We start from the raw sequence: 22,387 nt of genomic DNA on the forward strand, positions 1-22,387 counted from the left end.
GCGGTATAACAATGTTACTGCCGTTCGTTGCAGCTTGCGTCGAACACTGTCAGAGCTAGCCAAATGTCCCGTGAAAAAATAGCTCCCATTAAGTTAGCGTCAAGCTTGTGTATTTAACGGTAATATAAAAGAAGAGACTCAAGCTTCTTTCTAATATCACAGTAATTGGTATTTCAGGGACATGTAGCGCCTTTTTTTCAGTGCAACATTCGTGTACAGTGTTGAACACCTAACACGTTTAGCTTCAAAGTAAACTTTGTTTCTAAATAAAAAATGGCCAGCACAAGGTATATGTGTGCCTGTGGTGCCTCCTGTAGATTACTGAAACACAGTGTGTGTCGACAGAGCTCAATATTTTGTTGGGTTGTTCAGTGTACCGGTGTTCGGCAATTCCTTGCTACGCGGTGAAACGTCTACACAATGCTCAGCGCGCTTGCGCAAACATTCTGCGCATGCGCACATCGGTTAAAAGCGGTGAGTACTCACTATTTTTCTTTTTATTGAGATTTTAATTACCTTTTCATTCCCTCAAAAATATTTTTTGCATGTATTACCCTCTAATACTTTTAACCATTGTGTTTTTTTTGTGGTAGCTTTAAAGCAGTTGACCACATTACTCACATAGCCTATTTAAACCGTCCTTATTTGATATAACTACATTTGAGTCTTTTCTTAAGGCATTTTTTAGTACATTCTGCCTGTATGCATTTAACCAAAACAAGTTGAGAGCGCACAGTAGTACTTTGGGTGTCAAATTCGCCTCATATAGGATGTTTTGCCGATGTAGCACATTTTGGCAGAACGCCGGAATATATGTCCTCCACACTCTTCTCACCTTTTTAACCCCTGACCCATTTTCATGCCTGGGCAAGAGAGAACATGCATTGCTGCCTTAGCCTTCAAAGGTGCGTGCTGAGTAATCATCAGTCACTAAATGTAACTCCTAGCATGAGCATAGCGTTCGCGTTACCATTAGCTTCAGAATGGCAAGCGTCCTCTTAAAACGCTGGCCGGTCTAAAGCTGAGCCACTTAGCTTTTCTGGTCAGTCTAGAGCAGACGTGTCCAAAGTGCGGCCCGGGGGCCAAATGTGGCCCGTGGTCAAATTTCATCCGGCCCCCAGCCTCTGTCATAAGATCAATAATGTCTGGCCCGCACACAGATTTATTGGTCAGCAGTACTGCTTACACATTAAATCCTTCTCCTTTACCCACTAAAAGGCAGCAGCCCCCTAAGCAACATTACCCCGTGTGACCCTTGACTTCCAATTTTTTAAAATGGCAACAATCAACAACAAAAAAACAAAGCTGACTGCGACGGCCGACGCTTCAAGGATAGGTGGAAACTGGACTATTTCTTCACTAAAATACGCAACAACTGTGTCTGCCTCATTTGCAAAGAGACAGTCGCTGTTTTTAAAGAGTTCAATGTGAGGCGATATTACCAAACAAGACACGCTGACATGCACGACAAGATACGCAGCGAGAAATTGAAGCAACTTTAAGCTAGTTTAATTTCACAGCAGCAGTATTTCGCAAGATCCCGAGAGTCGAAAGAGAACGCCACAAAGGCTAGTTGCGGGATTGTTGAAATTATTAATTGAAAAAAATTAATAAATAAAGCAAATGTGACACACAGAATGGCTTGCTAAAATTTGCTTAAATATATTGTTCTACGTAAAGGACGTCAGCCAAGGTCGGCCCCCCACATTTTTACCACACCAAATCTGGCCCCCTTTGCAAAAAGTTTGGACACCCCTGGTCTAGAGCATAGACTAATGATATTGACGGGACACATTCCCCGGACACTGTGCCACGCTTTCAAGTAGGGGGCCGTCCAACACCCCGCTTCAGTCGGTCACAGTTATTCTCAAACACATGCAGCGATCCAACGCCGGATTTAGGTTTAAAAAGTAACAAAGCTGTACTGCATACAAATAGGAAGAATAGTCTCAGGAGTGATTTGTTCGAGGATTCAAAATAATTATTATATTTGTTGTCCCATGCATTTTGAAACGTTGTGAAACAAATCAATGGGAGAAATTACCCGCAGTGGCGTCATATTTCGCAATATTTACATAAAATAAATGCTAACTGCCTGGTTATTTGCTTTTAACCAAGAATCCAGACTGTTTTACGTTCATATCTATAGAGAATTCGGGGATTTAAGCATTTGTTCACAGAATTTTCAACTCATAAAGCTCTTTGTGGTGATAAGCCGGCGCCACAATGGCTTAAAGACTAGCAGCACATTCGACATATTTACGTAAAATAGATGCTAACTGCCCGTTTTTTTTGTTTTTTGTTTTAACCAAGAATCAAGACTGTTTTACATCCATATTGACAAGGATTCAGGGATTTAAGCATTTATTTACAAGAATTTTCAACACAAAAAGCTCTTTGTGGTGATGAGCCGGCGCCACAATGGCTTAAAGACTAGCAGCGCATTCGACATATTTACTTAAAATAGATGCTAACTGCCCGTTTTTTTGTTTTTTGTTCTAACCAAGAATCAAGACTGTTTTACATCCATATCGAAAAGAATTCAGGGATTTAAGCATTTATTTACAAGAATTTTCAACACAAAAAGCTCTTTGTGGTGATGAGCCGGCGCCACTATGGCTTAAAGACTAGCAGCGCATTCGACATATTTACGTAAAATAAATGCTAACTGCCCGGTTTTTTGGCTTTTAACCAAGAATCGAGACTGCTTTACGTCCATATCTATAAAGAATTCAGGGATTTCAGCATTTTACCACAAGAATTTTCAACGGAAAAAGCTCTTTGTCTGTGTTTCCACTCAGTCAGCTTTGGCGTAGATAGGCCCCTTATTAATCGGCCCCGCGCACTGTCAATATATTATAAATTCTATGTGTACAGGTACGGGCACATGAGATCTAAAAGTGTCCCAAAAAGAGTTTGACACCCCTGGACTATGTAGTATTGCTTTGTCCTTGCTAGGCTCACTTTTAAATCGTTCCAGTGTGTTGTGGCAAAAGTGGATCCATTTACTTTAGACTTAGGCAAAGTGTTGATTTGAGGATTGCCAAACCACACTAATGGACTTGTTGGGGGGCTCTACAAGCAGTGAACCAGTAGCCATTCGCACAGCAAGCAAATCCTCTGTGGCCTCAAGTATGTGGGCTTTGCCAACATAAATATAACTCAGGCATTTGCTTGGCTGGTATCGTTCCTGTGAGATGCTGCAGTTATGTGGAATGGCACAGCATATGTTATATTCGCAACATATGCACACGTCAGTCAACGTAACCGCCCCAGTGCTAGGTGGAAAGCATGCACTTTGCAAGAAAGGCTTTTCCGCTTATATTGTTTAAGAACCTTGGTGTCCGAATCTGCAGTAATATTGATTTAAGCATAAGTAAGTTGAGGCAAAACAAGCCAAAAAAACATTTGGAATGAAGCCATAAATGAAACAACTTGAAGTTTGTGAACAGTTCCTCACTTTTCCCTTTGAAATGGACGCCACCCTTTGAATGAGTGACATATCAATTACAGAAGAGCAGGACTTGGATGGCAGATACAAATTAGATGACCATCATAGGAATCCTGCAGGAATTTCATAATCAATTTAATTGGCAGCAATTATGCCATACCCATTTTAATTAATAGGTCCAAGGGTGAAGGTAAGTCATTTTGGGGTGTGTAATTTTTACTTTTTTCATAGTTTGAGTCAATTCTTTTGGTTACAGAATTTAAATGTTTTCTTGTTCTGAATCAAAGAAAATTTAACCTTTGAACCAATAAATTGTAATATAGAGTTGAACTCATGTTAGACAAAGACAGGGGGCGAGGGGTGCCAGTTAAAGATGGGACCCGACAACACTGTTGTCATCCAACATGCCTCATGCCTCCCCGCATGCATTGCGGCGCTACAGATTTGATATATTCAAAGTTTGGTAGCTATGCTAATTACTCATATTTCTTCAGTTTTTGTTCCAGTTTTTTCATTAATCACTAGTCATGCTATTTAGTTTGTTGCGAAGTGGTAGTTTTAATTTTGTTTTGAAACCGTGATTTTGAATCACGTTTGAATTGTTGTTGTACGTAAAGAGGAAGGAAACCTCTTCCTCTGGTAAAACAATAAGAGTGGGATTTTTGGGGGGGGCTCACGAGCGCCATAAACGGCTGGTAACTGCCTGTGGTAAAGATGTTTAGACCCGGGCACCCGCCCAGACGAGGTACCGCTTTTGGACATTACAACCACCAAAACGACACACAAGAGTGTTCGGTAAAAATCAAAATGCAAGGTTTTGTATGTGTGTAAAAAATGTCATTATATGTGTACAGATTGCCTTTCACAAAAAGGACCACTCACACAAACGCTACATTTTACGCGCTTCAGTTGTGCATGGTCACAGGCGGGGCTAGTAGAGAGGCAAGCTCGGCAGTTGCTTGGGGCCCCTGCCAAAAAAAGGGGCCTCCGAGGGCTACCGAAATGCAATCGCAAAGCCCCCAAAACCCGCAATGTCGATTTTTCCAATATCGTTCAGCCCTATTATCTATGCTACAGTTATCTGAATAACTCTTAACAGCTACAGTATGTTACATTCACATACAGGGCATTTGCTCTGTATGTTGTTTATGCGTAATGTACGTTAGCATACCATACACTTATTCAGCCTGTTGTTCTCTATTCTACCTGGGTTACAACATGTCTGTTCTTGGTGTTGGATTTTGTCACATAAATTTTCCCCAAAAATGCGACTTATACTTCGTTGCGGCTTAATAATTTTTTTCCCTCTCTATGTACATTTTTTGGATGATGTGACTTATACTCAGGTGCAAATCATAGTCCGAAAAAAAAACTGTGCTTATTTATTTTTAAAAAAAAAAGCATTTTTGTGGCATGTAAGGGATATCTTTCCCAGATCGCCAAGAGACCATAAACAACCCACTGTGCATGCTATGCTAAACTAGCACCCGCTTACCTTCAGCAACCATGGCGATTAGGTATAACGTCCATCATGGTACTGTTCCATATTGTCCGACATGATGGTGACCTATGGCATGTGCAAACATGAACCCTGAATTTCTTGTTTAGTACCTGTTTTCCATTTTCCAATCACAGAAACAGAGGGAGGGAGGAGCGAAAGTAGGAAGAGTAAGTAGGTGGTGGAAGGGGGATTATTCTTGCTGGTGAGCTTCCCCCCGTCCAGAAAAACACACCGCTTGGGCGCTAATCCTCCCACATGGCACTTGCTTCACACACATTCATCTGCACCAATCCATGCCTTGACTTTAAATGCACACCTTGCCGCCTTGCACTGACACTATTAGGCATTAACTTGACCTGCTGGGTTTGCCAGTCAATGTCGGATCGAGTGTTTCCATGGAAACCTTCGTTGTCCATCAAATGTGATACAGATGTCGTGACGTTAATGCACAATGTGGTACTCAGCTTTCCTTTTGGACGCTGAGCTATTTTCAGAACGCCTGTAATTTAATGTACGTATGTAATTTAATGTCATCTATTTTTTGTCTGCACAACAAACAATGAAGCCTGTAATTTTTCTCCTTCTGTGGTAAATATAAAATGCTTTCCTGCATCCCTTTGTGTAGTCACATCTGGCTATTGATGGTTTATTAGGGCCCGAGCACAGAGTGGTACAAGAGCCCAATTGGAATGCAAAGGATTATTATTTTTATTTATTTATTTTTTTTGTGGGCAAATGAGGATGGCTAATTTGGAGGGCTTAACATGCTCAAAAAATCACCAAAATTTGCACATACATGCGGCTTCGCGTAAATTTTGATAAAATTGCAACTTTGTGGAAAACGGTAACAAAATGGCTCAACATTGCCTCCTTAAACTTTCCAAAAAGGCCTCTCCTGTTAAGATTTTTCAACATAGAGCGATGAAAATTGGGGAGCTGATACGTCTCTTGGACCCATATCCCAAACCTAAAAGGAAATCTGGTATTTTGGATTAAATGTGGGAAAAACATATAACTTTAGTCGATTTACAAGGTGCACATTCGAGACATTGGCGCCTGGGGAGTTAGTTGGATCCTCCTCAAAATTGGTGAGACTGTTCATTAGACATACGAGATCCAAAGTTATCAAAATGGTGAGTTTTCATTTATGGGCCTGACCTGGGCAGTGTGCCAAAGTCGGCCTTGTGACAAATAACTCACAGGTACAAGGTTCAGCCTTTGTCATATCTGGCATGTACTCTACAAATTAATGTCTTAATGAGATTATTTTTCTTAAATCTTATCAAATCATTTTTCTCTGTCTTTTTGAGTGTTAAAGACTAGTTAACAAATTAATGTGTAATATTATTCCACTTACTTTAAGTAAATATTACTATGTCTTCTTATTAAGCCCATACATATAAAAGTTTTTTTTTTTTTTTTTTTTGACCTAAATCAAGCAAAATTTGCTCTCAAATGTTTTGAACAATATCTGTTCTTGAATTAAGAAAAAAATTGACATTTCAAAGCTTTTTTATGAAATGAAATACACTTGTTTATTGCTTAAAATAAGTTTATTTTCAGCAAGCTGTTTTTCTTATTTCAGTAATCTAGGTGGGTAAAATGTACTTGAAGCACTGGCAGAGGTAGGTTCACTTATTTCTCGTAGATCACACTGAAAATAAGGGACTGTAACTAGTTTTAAGGAGGTGTGTTTTTACAGTGTAGTAGAGGTATCCCAGCCTGAACACGACTGAATTGAAATACTAACTATTAGGCCTGGCGCCCCCTGCTGGAAACAGGAAACACCCTTTTTTACTAGACAGGCTTCTCCTCCAAGGGAAAAAAAACCCATTCACATCAAACCTGCATTGGGGGAGTCTTAAGACATGTGTTCAGGTGTCTGGTAAAAAATATTGAGGTTTCATCGAAGCAGAGGGGTCCAAACTGGAACGTGAAAATGACCGTCGCCATTTTCTCTCACCACAAATTTTGAACAGTCATAACTTGGCAGATATACAACATATCTGCGCATAACTTCCCGTGCTTGTTGAGAGTCATATCCCAAAGGATATGACTCTCAACAGCGCCAACTAGTGGCAAGAGAAGATCACTCATTTTACTTATACACTCAAAAAAATGAATCAGGCAGGTTGTAAAGTTTACTAAAAGACAAGTGTGCATTTTTTCAGCAAGAAACCATCATGTTTCCAAGGTGACCATGACTGAATTATGCAGTCTCTACATAAACATGAACAGTGAATGAGGAGCTTGATTAGATATTGTTGATGCAACATAATGTTAATGTGTCTTTCCAACTAATTGCAATAGTCTCGTGATTTCTCGCAAGATTTAAAAGTAGGATTGCCAACTCCCTGAAAAAGTAAGGGACACCTCATTGGTACTGTCACCATTGAATTATTATTTTGTATGTGAAAAGAGATTTTTTATTAGATGGGACTTTGAAAGGCAAAGGCCCAGCTAGTAAAATTCCTCAACTTTATTTTTATTTCTTTCTTTCATAATCTTATTATCCACATTTTTTCGGCGCAGTGGAGACTCCAAACCGTTTGACCGACCGGCACCGTTTAAATATCAAAATGACCGGAATTCCATTTTTAATTACATTTTCCCTACATTTTCAATGACAGGAAAACATAGGTGGTTGTGATTTTTGACCATTTACCATTACAGCCCATTGACATTGAAGTGGCGCCTAAGTAAGTCAATACCACTGACATCTATGTACGTCCATGCCACTGACTATCATGAATGTCCCTACTATTGATGCCAGTGTACTGGATTCCATTGAGGCATATATAAATTGATGCCATTGACGGCCATTGACGTTAAAATTAGGGCTGTCAAACGATTAAAATTTTTAATTGAGTTAATCACAGCTTAGAAATTAAGCAATTCAAACCATCTCTAAAAAATACCATATTTTTCTGTAAATTATTGTTGGAATGGAAAGATAAGACAAGACGGATATATACATTCAACATACTGTACATAGGTACTGTATTTGTTTATTATAACAATAAATCCACAAGATTGCATTAACATTATTAATATTCTTTCTGTGAAAGGGATCCACGGATAGATTCTTAAAGGATAAATGTGAGTTTGTATATTGTGACTAAATATTGCCATCTAGTGGATGTGTTAAGTTTTCAGTAAATGATAATGTAGTGACAAAACTGTTCTGCCCAAATGCATGATGAAAAGTGGGTAACCATGACTGTGTGTGGCGGCTGCAAATAATATATCTTCTCTGTGTTGTGTGAAATGCAGGTTGTGTGCAATGTTAAGAAAAACATCAACTCCCAACATTGCTCGCCTCAATAGTTATAATTGTTGTGGAAGAGATGTCAAAGCTTTACGCATTTAAAAGCACGGTCCAAATGAATGCCTGTATCCACTCCACTCACCTGTCACTGCCTCTTAGCTCTGTATATACGTAGAACGTCGCCATTGTGCATCCGTTAAATATTTTAACGTGATTAATTTAAAAAATTAATCACTGCCCGTTAACGCGATAAATTTGACAGCCCTAGTTGTGCCTTATGTTGGCTCAACATGTGTGCTTTATGTTAAAAGAACACAATTGCTAAATACTGAAGGAAAGCAATTTAATCAGGTGCAAATTATGTATTTCTTTAATATCGGTTCAACATGTACTGTATTTAGGGGTGAACATGAGTGCCTTGTGTTGCCTCAACAAGAGTGCTTTATGTTCGCGCAACATGAGTGCCTAATATTGGCTAGACATGTGTGCTTTATGTTAAAAGGACACAATTGCTAAATGCTGAAGGCAAGCAATATTATCAGGTGCAAATTCTTTCCATAATTTTTTTATGTCAGTTCAACACCTCATTTTTTGAGTTTACTTACTTATACTTATTTTACTTATGTCCAGTTCCTTTCAGCTTGGGCATTGTATTTACAAGACCTCTTGTAATACTACATTTAAGCCCCATGTCAACACGTCTCTTTGTGTTGCCACGGCGGCCCTTTGTTCGTCATTAAGAGGAAGGAGATCTCTTCAGGGACTTAGGTAGCTTATAGAACCACTAATTTGGCATACTTGGTTGAATGAGCCCAATTAGAAAATTGTTTTTGGTTTGCACAGCTCAGTAGCTTTTTGTTGGACCCTCTTCAACAGGGGTTTTTTCACCTCGGCGTGTGAATGTATTTCTCATCTCAGATTATACAAAAACATCTCTGTCAGGCCTGCCCACAACACAAAATAGGTTCCACACACACAAAAAACATGCGCCAAACTGTGAGGGCCAGTTCAGTCCTGATTGCTGGCCTAGGTTTTTTTTTTTTTTTTTTTTTTAACATTTAACCTTTCGTTTTTGTCACCCTTGCTCTTTGTTTCTGCCTTTGCTTCAGGTCAAAGTGATGATGCGCATTTGCCCATCCTTGGAGGCGACGGACTCATCAGAGTCTCAATCCTTCTTGAAAGTGGACAGCAGGAAAAAGCAGGTAACCCTCTACGATCCCGCATCCAGCCCGCCGCACTCAAGTTCGGCACACAGACGCTCCGCCACTGTTGCTGTCCCAAAGATATTTGCCTTTGATGCAGTTTTTACCCAGGACGCCTCACAAGTAAGTACACACTGTGTACGTCATTGTGAAGTGTTTGTGAAGGTGTCGTGTGATCCGTTACTCTCTCAAGGATAAAGGAATGTCTTAATGCTGACAGGGAGTGGCCGGGGGCTCAAGGAAAAATGCTGCTCTTGGGTCAGGGGGTGCTCTTACAAGCGCGGACCTAACAGCTGGGCCTTTTAAGCTCTCATGGGAACGGTTGGAAGCCACTCTAGTTATATCTAACCTCAATGCTATATCTAATCTCAGCCCTCGGAAAGCATACCCGCTGACATGAAAGACGAAAGGTCAGATACATGTTTACTATATAGCGGGGCTCTTTTACACAGGCGGTGGTTAAAACAAGCACAGTTATCTAGGTAATTAACACTCCAAAAGTTCCTCATTTTGAATGGAACTTTTAATATACGCAAGATGATTTGGAGCCATCAGTCAAGAAAGAAGTCATCTCCGTAATGGAAAGCGATCCTCCATCATTCCCTCTACTTGCAGCAAGTGTTTGCATAAGTAAGCCGCTGATAGTTTAAGCCTAAAACGTTTTCACTGCAGAGCTGGAGCCAACATACTAGATGGTGCCGCTGGGACCGCACTGCTGGTGGCTAACTGTATCAGCAAGCTGCTGTGCTGTTAGAGGCCTTGTTTGTCGTATGATGTATGGGAAGGGGGCCTCTGCTGCTCAAGCACTTCCCCAAAGGGCCTATACTGAAACGGATTGCAAAAATGAATTACATGTTGAAGCATGCGTTCATGAACCGGGGCAATGAAACATTCTGAATTTGTTCCCATAATTTGGTTAACCCATGCAAGGTTCAGGTTCATTGAAAAGGCTACTTGTTGATGTACACCAGCGGCGATTGCTAAGACTGCAAGCCAAGCTCAGCTTGCCCACAAATGTCAAAATTTAAAGTGCCTATGACACCAAAAAGCATGCTTATTTCATACTTTGCACGGTATTTTTTGCTTCTGAATGAAATGGACCACTTGGATGTGTGTGGAAGCGATCGATTTATATATTGAATTCTTTTAATCCCGCGCTGTTTTGAGGAGTGCGAATGTGACGTCACCCGGGTCAGCATCTCACAATAGAGCATTGCTTTATAGCATGCAGAGTGACTGCAGATTCAGCTGATTTTCCGGATTAATTAGTTTATTTTTCGCATCACGCCAGCCAAATGTTTTGTTGCTGCACCAAGGAGAGGCGTTTGAGCCTTTTTGGTTTACAAAAACCCCAACCCCGAGATTGTCTAAAACAAGTCTGACAACTGTGGGACCATTGGACTTATGAGGAAGTAAGTAAATATTGTGTTTTGTATTTTGTCAAATACTGGGATCATGGCACACGTTTTAATATGGAGGTGGCTTGCATTTTGTGGCTGGCAATGCTCCTTGTCCACCGAGAATGCCACTCAGCCGATGACCGGTGGCTTGTCGCATACCCCCATCAGTCCTCTTGGTGTACCAGCCGGGAAAGCGCTATACTAGGCTCATGCTCGTGCGGTTCTCCATATTGTCCAGACTTCCAGCTCTCTCTGCCCTCTTCGTGGACCCGGCAATAGACCACTATCCTCGGGTTGGGCTCGGGCAACTATGCACTCCTCCGATGTCGGCCGGTTTGTCCGGCGGTCATTCTCCAGCTGCTTCCCCGACAAACGAGCTCTCCTGCCCGCAGCAGGCGAACGACGAGCTGTAACTTGCTCATCGCCGGAGGAGTTGCTGATCAGTATAGACGATTGACAACCCCGGTGCCATTTGATATGTTCCTGGGTATTTTTGTGTGATTTTTCGCTTCGAAAGGCAGGAATAAGGCTTTGAAACACCGCTCGGTTCGGCTTAGCATGTCGGCTAGCTGTCACGCCTCCTAGTTTGTTTCCACTCTCCAAAGCGGGGACAGGGAAATGACAAAAGCCGGACTAACTCCGGTGGCATAAAATATCGTTCGAGAGATGCAAGAAATGGATAGTTTTGACCATTATGGAGTAATTTTGCCATGCCGAACTGAATAAATACATTTTGAATATTTCATATTCCATTTAGCACAAGACTGTTATTTGTCATGACCATACCATATATTTAGCAATTGGGGAAAAATCCTTATACAAAAAGAATATCCTGTAAAAATATTGGCCTAGACAGATTGAAACAATGATGACTTTTCTTCCTTCTGAACTTCCCTCTCAATGGGCTGAATTCTAAATCAGCTGAAATGGTGACCCTGCCGACGTCATCCTCTAGCTGGGGACGCTAGAGTGCTATAAAGAAAGGCATGGCGAAAAGGCAGATTAAAAGATTAATTTCTTGTCATCTGCGCTTTGCTAAATTGTTGAATATAGTTGAATCGTCTCAAAATATGATTCTAATTCATATAATAATGCTATTTAAGATTTTTTTCGCTGGCACTTTAGGTTATCAAATGTATACTGCTGTGTGTACATGTCATTGGCTAAATATGTGCTACAACTGCACTCAACTTTTGTTTATAATTAGCTTCTTATCACTAGTTACGACGTATCCTGCTCATCGGAGCTCAGCGTCTCTGGGAGTCAATGGGCGGTGGGCGGGGCTTGGCTGCCCCGTACGCTCTCTGCATGATGTTTGGATGATCTGCCTATGGCTGAATCCCTTTTTGATTGACAGTGATATGAGAGAATCAGTGATATTGGCGTCCACGGGAGGCATTTTTCAATTTTCATTCCGACTTTCATGATCATCCTTGTGACATTGGCTTTGTTAAAAACGACTAGAAATAAAAGCTATTTCTGGTGTTTTTTTTTTTTTTATTATTGTCGCTGCTTGTTTTTGGGGACTTCTGGCACCCTAGTTTCTTTCCCTACTGAGCAGCGGGTGCCGCTGAGCACCTCCACCGTCACAAAACACTGACAGGCGGGCACACTTTGTGCTTTCCCTCATTGAAAGACCAGCATCCGCCAATGATGTACTGTATACCTTTGGCCAAAGGTTTTGAGGCTTTTTCTCATTCAACTAAATGGTGAAAAGTCTCAGAACTTATGACCCTTTGTGTAAAGATGGCTTATATGTGTCTGTAAATTGATTGGAATGGTAAATGTATTCCCACAGGCAGAGGTGTGCTCAGGTACAGTTGCAGAAGTCATCCAGTCAGTAGCCAATGGTGCAGATGGGTGCATCTTCTGCTTCGGTCAAGCGAAGCTCGGTAAGATTTCCCACATACAAGAAGTCACATACATTGTACCCAACCCCTTGAAAAGGGGGGTGTGGGCAAACGGGTATGTTGTCCCGGGCCTCAGGACAATAGTGGCCCCTGAATGACCCTTAATTTTTTTTACTTTACATTCACATATTTCGTTTTTATCTACATCATTGTCTGATTAAATATTATGTTCCCGTCTGTCTTAGCAGAGAATGGTTTGACACCGCTCTGGCGCACTTAAGGCTACACTATGTACGTGCCCTGAAGCGGGAAATCAAAATCTGTCATTGCTATGAACTCTAGACATGGCGAGTCGTCATAAATCGGGTGCGCAGTAAAGAAAAGAAAGAAGAAAAAGAGATGAAGATCATTGAGGTGAACGTGAACATTTTTTTAAAAGGGGGACAAGTAGCTAGAGAATTAGGGCTAGAGTTTGCTGTGGACGTTGATGTAAGTAAGTGGACAACGGCTGCTAACACTGAACGTTTACATTCGCGATCACCGTGACCAAAGCCCAATTCGAGTCTGTCACCGGCCGCTTGTAGCCTATTTTTGCTGTCAAAAAAATCTAGGTGCATCACTGTTTGAAGGCTTTATAACCCCAGGGATGTGGAGGGTGCTGGCATAGGATGTTTAGTTATACTGTTTTGTTGCTTAGCAGGCAGGCATAGCACTCTCAGTTGTATTGTATTGTAGCCTACATGGGACAATAGATGGAAATTGTTTGTTTATATTGTGTCACATCACATTACGGTCTGTTAAATTTAAATGTCCATCTAAAATTTAATAATTTGAAAAGTTACACTGTCATTGCTTGTATTTTGTCGTGACAAGCCGGTGGCAGGGGTGGGGCGTGGGGTGGGGGACCCTATAATGGTTTCTTGTCCCCGGACCCCCGCAAGTCTGTTGACAGCCCTGATTGTACCCCAACATACAAAATGAATTCGTTCCGGAGTGGCTTTCGTATCATGATTTTTTTCGTATAATGAATCGCGCTCTACATGTAAATCGCCTAATTCGTTTCAAGCGCCACTAAAAGTCTCAAACACCACATTCAATTTTCGGTCCTGACCTCTTATTGCCTGTTTTTATTTGTAATGATTTGTTGCCCCTTTGGTACTTAAGTGTAACTAGTTTGTGAGTTTCAGCTCATTCTACAGACGTTACCGCATGACTCGAGCTCAGTGCAAACGCAGAGTGCTGAAAGATGAGCTAACTTTGGCAAACATTGCTTGCTAGCTATTTCATCTTGCTGTTTATGCCTTGTTAATTCTATTTTTTAGTTTCATATATGAGCATTGAAGTGTGTATATTTCATTTGTATATATTTATAGTCAAACGTAGTTACATTATTGTATTCCTGGGAGCGGGAATTATCTATTACAGTACGTATCATCTTTCGTATGATGAATAATTTTTCGTAATATGAAGCGAAAAATCTTAGAATTTCTTTGTCTGCTGAAGGTTTCGTATCTTTTAGGTACCACTGTATACTAAACTGATTTTAAACTCAAATCAATCAGTTCCCCAAAACAATTTCACATCATTATTATGATTTTCATTTTTTTTTACCTTTGTAGTAAATAGTTCATCACAAGATTTTCTTTCTTCTTTTCACAGGCAAGACGAACACTATGATTGGCAAAGACAGCTCAACTCAGACCATAGGTGTTGTGCCCTGTGCCATCTCCTGGCTCTTCAAGCTCATTAATGAACGCAAGGAGAAGACGGGTGCACGCTTCTCTGTCCGGGTGTCTGCTGTAGAAATCTTCGGGAAAGAAGAGGAGCTGAAGGACCTGCTGTCTGAAGTTTCGAAAGGGAGCCAGCAAGAGGGTCAATCTCCAGGCATCCATCTCAGAGAGGATCCCATTTGTGGCACACAAGTAAGAAGCACAGCACATGTGTTGAATCTCTGTACATAAATATTGACAATGGGTAAGTTTACATGGACACTTTTATTCCAATTAAAAGCCTGATCAGAATAAAATTCTTGGCCAAAACCAAAAACCGAATATTGGAAACATTTGGAAGAAAACCGAAAGGCCAAAAAATACACATGCATATAATTACATTTTTATTTCATTGTTTGAAAAATTATATAATTTAATTATTTTCCAATTGCTGCCCTTTGCCTTGGCATTAGTTCAACAACCCCAGAGGCTCAAGAAATTTTGGTGCCAATTCTGAAACCCCATAGGAGGGTGCGGTGGCAGTTCTAGGATTTTTCTGAAACGGGTTAAGAAGGGGCCTCATGTAACCTTCAGGGGTCAAATGTCGCAACCATCTTTGTTCAGTGTTTGTTTTGGTCAATGAGGCAATATGCTGATTATCCTGCATGAGGCAGTAAAAAAATCTGGTAAAACCTAAAACAGGTAAAAACCACTCAGGTTTGTACATAGACTTCGTAATGATATGTACTGGTCAGATTCGACCTTCACTGCACCACGCCTTCAAGTAGGGGGCCATACCACTATTCGCTTCAGTTATTCGCAGTCGGTCGCAGCGACACATGCAGTGCCGCCTACGCCGGATTCATCTTGAAAAAGTATGAAAGCTGTACCACATACCATATAAACAGGAAGTCATTTCAGGAGTCATTTGTTCGAGAATTCAAGGTAATTATTATATTTTTTGTTTTTTCACAAGAATTTTCAACGTAAAAAGCTCTTTGTTGTAAGGCTGCCGCCACATTGTCTAACAGACTAGCATCATTCTTCAACATATTTACCTAAAATAAATGCTAACTGCACATTTTTTTTGTTTTGCTTTTGACCAAGATTCGAGACTGTTTTATGTCCGTATCTATCAAGAATTCAGGGATTTAAGCATTTATTCACAAGAATTTTCAACAAAAAAGGCTCTTTGTCTGTGATTCCACTCGGTCAGCTTTAACAGCCAAGCACACAATGCAGGCCCCTATTAATGAACCCCGCGCCCTGTGTCCCTTCAATATAATTTTTTTTTTTTTAATGAAGTCTATGATTTGTAATAATTCAAATTTAATCATACTGTGTGCAAGTAAGAATTCAATACATGGAACAATAAATTTAATCACTTTTTTAGAAAAAGACATTTTAAACACAAAAGTAGCATTAATTTTTTAACATGCTCAAGAAAAAAACAAATACCATTTTGATAAATAACAGATGAATTGTGTAATATGGCCCTTAAATTGTAAAATAAGGTAATATTATTATGAAAACGATTTGAAAAGATAAAAAGTGTTTTTTTTTTTCATAATGTCTTTTTCCGCAATGGCCTTTTTATTCATAATGTTGTTTTTATTTCATAATGAATTGCATTCTGTCAATCAAATACATAAGCTGGAGTCAATTCAGAGACTGGCTGAATTGTGGGGTCTGGCTAGCTGTGCTAGCATTTGGTAGCATCTGGTCGTTAGCGTTTGGTAGCTTCGATGAACTGTTAGGTAAACTTCCAGAAAGCGTCTTATCAAAAACACTCTGCTGCTGAAATCCTCGCTCAGGCTAAGGTAAAGGCCTTTCGTTACTATCCAACCGGTTCGTAGTGACGCTACCAAATGCTACCACAGCTAGCCAGTTTCCAGCCAATCCCTTAACTGACTCCGCCTTTTGTATTTGATTGACAGCACACACTTCTTTGTGCTGGAAAACGACATTATGAAAAAAAATTCTTTCTAAACTCCACTGTGGAGGGAGAGGCACAGCACATCTCACTCACATGAGTGACACGACTCAAACATTGCCAGGATCCAAACTGAAGTACCCCATGCACTTGTAAACATATGACAGAAACGATGTTGCATTTTCATCTCTTCATCGTCTCGTCAGACAAAAACTGGCATTCTGCTCGTTATGTTCTGGTCTCCCAAGTCATGATTTTCGCCCGTCAGCGTCATGAAAAACTATAAATGTTTGTGTTATTGTCATTGTTGAGGAAAACAACACTGATGAACACGCAAGACGTAATTGGATCAATGTTACGTGTCTATGAACACGGTGCATCCGATCATAATTTTAATCGGAAGGCTGATCGGATTGAAGATATTTTGTCCACGTAAACATACCAAATGTTCATTTTCATAATCATCCTCCTTCGATGATCTTTTGCTTTTCTGATTTTTTCTTCTACCTGGCATCTCCTTTGGTCTCGATTTCCACCAAGGCCTTACTGATGGCTTTCAACTTACCTTTGCATTGACTCTTGTCAGCATCCATCAGCCTCTATTACATGTGTGTGTGAGCGTGAGCCTTCTAAGCACAATGGAAGTATTATTGGGGGATGGTGTGGATTTGAAAAGCCACTCACAGGTGTTGCTGTCAGATGTGAGGGCGGATGTGTATGTGCCCTCACTTCAAAGACTGCTTTTCTTCCGCTTAGCAGCCACATGGAGTTTCCTTTCATATTTCCTTTCTTTCTATGTCTCATCCAACTTCATTATCATCATCATCCTATCCATGGTGAAGGGCTTACCTCTTCTTCCTGCTGCACCATTACCTCTGCTAATCTTCCTCTCTCGGTGCACATATCTGCCATTTTAATTGCCCCCGAGACCCAATCTAATGGGCAAAAATGTGTGCCGGGGTCCAATTAACCAGCTTTTTGCTGCCGTCCTTCCGTTTCCGGCCTGGTTTTATTGTCAAGCGCCATGTGGTTTCGTTAGCTCACCATAACTTGTTCTATAAACGCTCACATACACTCAACCCCTTTACAGCTTCAGAATCAGAGCGAGCTACATGCCCCGACAGCTGAGAAGGCGGCTTTCTTCCTGGATGCCGCCATATCGGCCCGCAGCACCAGCCAGCCCAATGCAGATGAGGAGGAGCGACGCAACTCCCACATGCTGTTCACGCTGCACATCTACCAATACCGCATGGAGAAGAGTGGCAAGGGAGGAAGTTAGTGTCATTTCTATTAAACACACATATATATATATAAGTGGTATAAGAACGTGTCTAAACCTTTTGGAATTTGTCACATTTCTGCATAAAATCACCATCAAATGTGATCTGATCTTTGTCAAAATCACACAGATGAAAAAACAGTGTCTGATTGAACTAAAACCACCCAAACATTTATAGGTTTTTATATTTTAATGAGGATAACATGCAAACAATTACGGACTGGACCAATCAGCGACGAGTGGACGTAACGTTGGTATAGCGGCAAAAAACTGTTTTTTTGGTCATTTAAAACTGAATTTACCGCGGAAAGGAACATATTCTCGGCTCTCCCATTCGCGATCTGTGTTGTTGTGGAGACAACTTCCGACACTCAAGAGTGACGTTGCTCGTTAAGAACACATCACGCAAATAAACGAATGTGATTGCACGGACGATTTCGTTTGGGCTCGAGAGGCCAATAAGGAGATGGTTCCCAGACTCTATAGCTGGAACAGCAGTGAGTCTGTAGTTCCAGGCTATAGTTTTACCAAACCATAATTTTTACTTTAGTTGAGTAGTTTTATGAAGAAAAACGCTACTTTTACTCCACTACTTGGGCTACAGTAATTGTTACGTTTTTCCTTTTTATTCTACATATTAGATTTTACTTTTTCCTTTTTTTTTTTTTGCCACAGATGCCAACAGTGGCTCTACCAGTTTCACCAATGAGACGTCATAACAATAATCACATGACTCCCTTATACCAATCAGACTCAAGCTAACCGTTCTATGATCGGCCTGGTAATACACGTGGCATCTTGAAAGCACTGTAAAAACTTTAAGTATTTGAAATAGAGCGCTGCCGTCAACATGACGAAAGTGTGGATTTTAACCTCTCTGTCCGTCTTGCAGGAAAACAATGAAATTGCGCCCCTGTCATAAATTGTCGTATTTCTTCAAATGTCGAAAGGATCTTATGTCGAGGTACCACTGTATAAAGCGCATTGGAGTATAAGGCGCACTGTCGGCTTTTAGGTGCGTCTTATTGCGCGGAAAATATGGTATGTGTTTTACTCAGTCTTTTGTCCCTCTGCTGTTTGCCTCTCAGTGTCTGGTGGACGCAGCAGGCTGCACCTCATTGACCTGGGGAGCTGTGAAAAGATCCTGAGTAAAAGTCGAGAAGGTGGAGGGGGCGCATGTCTTTCTCTGAATGCATTGGGAAATGTCATCATGGCTTTGGCGAATGGAGCAAAACATGTACCATACAAGTAAGAATCCTCACTTAATTCCATTGAATCAGGCACACATCCTTGCTTCTTGTTTTACACTTTAAGCTTATATCAGGCATGAAAATGGGTCAGAGGTTAAAAAGGTGAGAAGGGTGTGGAGGAAATATGTTGTATGTAGGGCTGTCCCAAACGACTAATTTTCTCCCGATTAGTCAGCCGACTATTTTCACGATTAGTCGACTAATCCAATATTTTTTTTTTAATTTTTTTTTTTTTAAAACTAATTTAGCAATGAAATTTTTGATGACTCTTAGGAATTCACAAAAACATTTTGGAACACTTATTCTTTATCAAAGTACAAATAAACATGTAAATAACATCAGTGAATCAAAAATAAACAATGAGGTGAAATGTTCATAGCATTAGCTAGTGCAAAAGAATGGAATGTAAACAGATTCAGAACACTGACTTCGCCTTTCCAACATGATTGAAAACAATTCTAAAAAAAAAAAAAAAAAAAAAAACTAGCATTAATATTATAGTATTATAATATTTGCCAATCAGATTTTTCATAAAGGGTGTCATTTTAAAGCTATTCTTAGTGTAGAATCTGAATTCTGAAGTATGTGGGATTAATTCCAGAAATCGTTATTCGTTATTTATATGACGAACATGATGTGCTTTTACTTTGAAATGTTCACCGGAAGCACGTTCGCTAAACCGCTATTCTTAGTGTAGAATCTGAATTCTGAAGTATGTGGGATTAATTCCAGAAATCGTTATTCGTTATTTATATGACGAACATGATGTGCTTTTACTTTGAAATGTTCACCGGAAGCACGTTCGCTAAACCGCTAACAGGAAGCTTTACACTCCCCAAAAAAAGCTCTTTTTGTCATTGCATGTGGTGTCAGTAATCCATTTTTTTCATTTGCAAATGCTGTTAACTAGCGATTTTTCATATTTGAAGTGTCACCTTTTAACCGCAAGTTTGCGTTTTGGAGAAGACTGCCAATGTATTATAGCAGTCTAATGTAGGTTGTCTTTTTTCCACAATAGCCTCATTGTAGCAATGCTAACATTTACAGTGTTTAATATAGATGTGTTTCCTCATTTTTTCCGTCTGAACTTTAATTGTACGGCGTGTTGATAACCAATAAACATCTGTGAAAAGAACTTAGTCTCACATGCCATCAACACGCATGTGAACACAGATGCACAAATGTAAGCACGCACGCACACGACGATAAAACGCAGCCGTGAAAATTGCCGCCCTCATTTTTATTTACCGTGCGATAAAAGGACTCATTGCATATCGCGACAGGCTTCGCAACTTCAATAAAACATCGTTAGTTAGTTAGATGGACTTACAATCTGCCAGCTTTCTAATTGACTCCTGTCGTCTTCCAAGATTACAACTGGGTGACGGCGCTTTAGTTGTTCATTCGTGGCCGACGTGCAGCCAGGCTTTGAAGAGACGGGGCACAACAGTGTACCCTCCTTTGTTTCGTTGAAATATGTCAATAATTTGGCCACTCTGGTGAGCTTTTTTGGCTTTGTGCCGCTTTCCCCGCTTGAGTACCAAGCATCCGACATTTAAAAAATCTACCGACCCCCCCCCCCTTAAAAATTGTCTCCTCGGCTCTACACAATTCACGTAGGTCGGTCACCCTTTTTGACTTCAAAACAGTGAATTTCGTCGAAAGGTGAGAGATTTTAATGCCTGTATATTCATTCAACAGACAAAAATTGCTGCCGTGATTTGATTGTTTTAATAAGCCACGACACTAGCTATAATCCAAGGTTTTGAACAGGTGTGATACTGGTGTGTGGCCACATGGTACATATCTGATGTTGCTCACAGTGGTCCTCAGTGTGCTCAGGAAGCTTGTGTGTCTGCTCAGACTCATTGAAAATTAGAGGGAACATTGCCCGCGATAAGCGGCCTGCAAGATGAATGAATGAATGAACATATATTTTTACGGTAGTTTATTCCTTTTCTGTTTTTTTTTTTTTTTTTCTAAGTGTTATAATTCTGACAACCACAGTTTTTAGTGTATGCATGTTACCGAAATGTTCTTGTTTATTTATTTACAGTGTAGGAAAAGGATATATTCCAAGTGATTTGTCTTGGATATAATTCTAAAATGACGTCAGATATCTTTATTGATCATTGGAATTCACGGTGGTATTGTTTGCTAATAACAATGGGCACCCCTGCAGAGACAGCAAGCTGACAATGCTACTGCGAGAGTCCCTCGGCAACATCAACTGTCGAACCACCATGATCGCCCACATCTCCGATTCTCCAGCGAACTACGCTGACTCGCTCACCACGATACAACTGGCATCGCGCATTCACCGCATGAGGAAGAAGAAATCAAAGGTGCCAAGATCAATTCATTGCCGTGCTAAATATCGACAGTGGCAGTCATGAACTGATACTCTTGATATGAACTTCCAGGTAGTAATGTTGCACGTTTGAAATAACATTTTGAAATCCACTTACAAATCACTATTCATTTTGTCAGATGAATAATCATTGCTGAGAAATGTTATTAAACATTATGAGTGTTGCTGTCGCACTGCATAATGCAATTGAAATTTTATCGTCCATGTGACTCCATTTTTCAAAATGGGCCTTCCTCCTGTAATTCTAGAGCTATTACACAAATGAATGTGTAAATGCCTCCCCCAAATGAAAGATTATCAGAGCTCCAACTCCGGAAGTAGTTTTTCTCTACTCCTCAACACATAATCATGTAATCAATACCACTGCCTACGGCACTGTGTGATGCATTTCTTTGTATTATGGAAATGTATGCTCCAGATAATTAGGCGCACTGACAGCGTATATTTATTCAGTTACCGTTCCAGGCATGATTACAATGTAGCTCAAATGTGGCAATTCATTTTAGTGACATTAATTTCTGCGTGACTATTGATGTGGACTTTTAACCTTGAGATATACATTGACTGATAATTTCACAGGAATTAATTTAATCTTAATCATGCTTTTGGATTGATTTTATTGCAGGAATTCATATAATGTGCATTGTTTTTCGCAGCCCTTTTATATTTCGTCTTAGTCTTTCGGACGAAAATACTTTTTTGTCATATTCTACACATTTCAAAATATGTTGGTCTTCATCTAGTTTTCATTGACGTTTACTCAAAAACGTTTTCGTCAGTAAATTCAAAAGTTTTACTCCAAAAATAAATAAAGGTTTCCAAACAACTTCGAATAAACCTTGACAGATGAGCACATGTTGTAGCGTTTACAAGGATGACGCCAACCTTCTGGTAATAATAAACACTCAGAAGCAAAACAATACGTTTTTTTTTTTTTTTGGATTAATTATACACACCTGGCCGCCAAGTACTGTGTAAGTTTATTTTAATAGGACACACGCAATATATATGGAATTACTCTGAGGAATTCTGAGGAAAAAAATATGGAATCATGAGAAACAAACAAAGAAATAACAATCACCTTGTCAAGGGTCAAGAATCTGCATTGGACATGGTGTCAAGAGTCAAGAATCTGCATTGAACAAGGTGATGGTGCTGGAACTTTTGTTTGGT

The 22,387-nt window shown here is 40.2% G+C and overlaps 1 protein-coding gene across 4 annotated transcripts in view; it reads left to right on the forward strand.

Annotated features, from left to right (window-relative positions):
* Window positions 1–22,387, forward strand: part of kif26ab (kinesin family member 26Ab) — a 232,519-nt gene that overhangs the window by 193,657 nt on the left and 16,475 nt on the right. For all 4 annotated transcript variants that reach the window (XM_057858780.1, XM_057858781.1, XM_057858782.1 and 1 more), the window contains 6 exons: window positions 9,330–9,545; window positions 12,621–12,714; window positions 14,332–14,594; window positions 17,405–17,588; window positions 18,682–18,841; window positions 21,026–21,188. In XM_057858780.1, the coding sequence (XP_057714763.1) occupies window positions 9,330–9,545; window positions 12,621–12,714; window positions 14,332–14,594; window positions 17,405–17,588; window positions 18,682–18,841; window positions 21,026–21,188 (1,080 nt within the window). The remainder of the gene's footprint in view (window positions 1–9,329; window positions 9,546–12,620; window positions 12,715–14,331; window positions 14,595–17,404; window positions 17,589–18,681; window positions 18,842–21,025; window positions 21,189–22,387) is intronic.

Source organism: Corythoichthys intestinalis, chromosome 15, assembly GCF_030265065.1.
Source record: "Corythoichthys intestinalis isolate RoL2023-P3 chromosome 15, ASM3026506v1, whole genome shotgun sequence".
Taxonomy (NCBI): Eukaryota; Metazoa; Chordata; class Actinopteri; order Syngnathiformes; family Syngnathidae; genus Corythoichthys; species Corythoichthys intestinalis.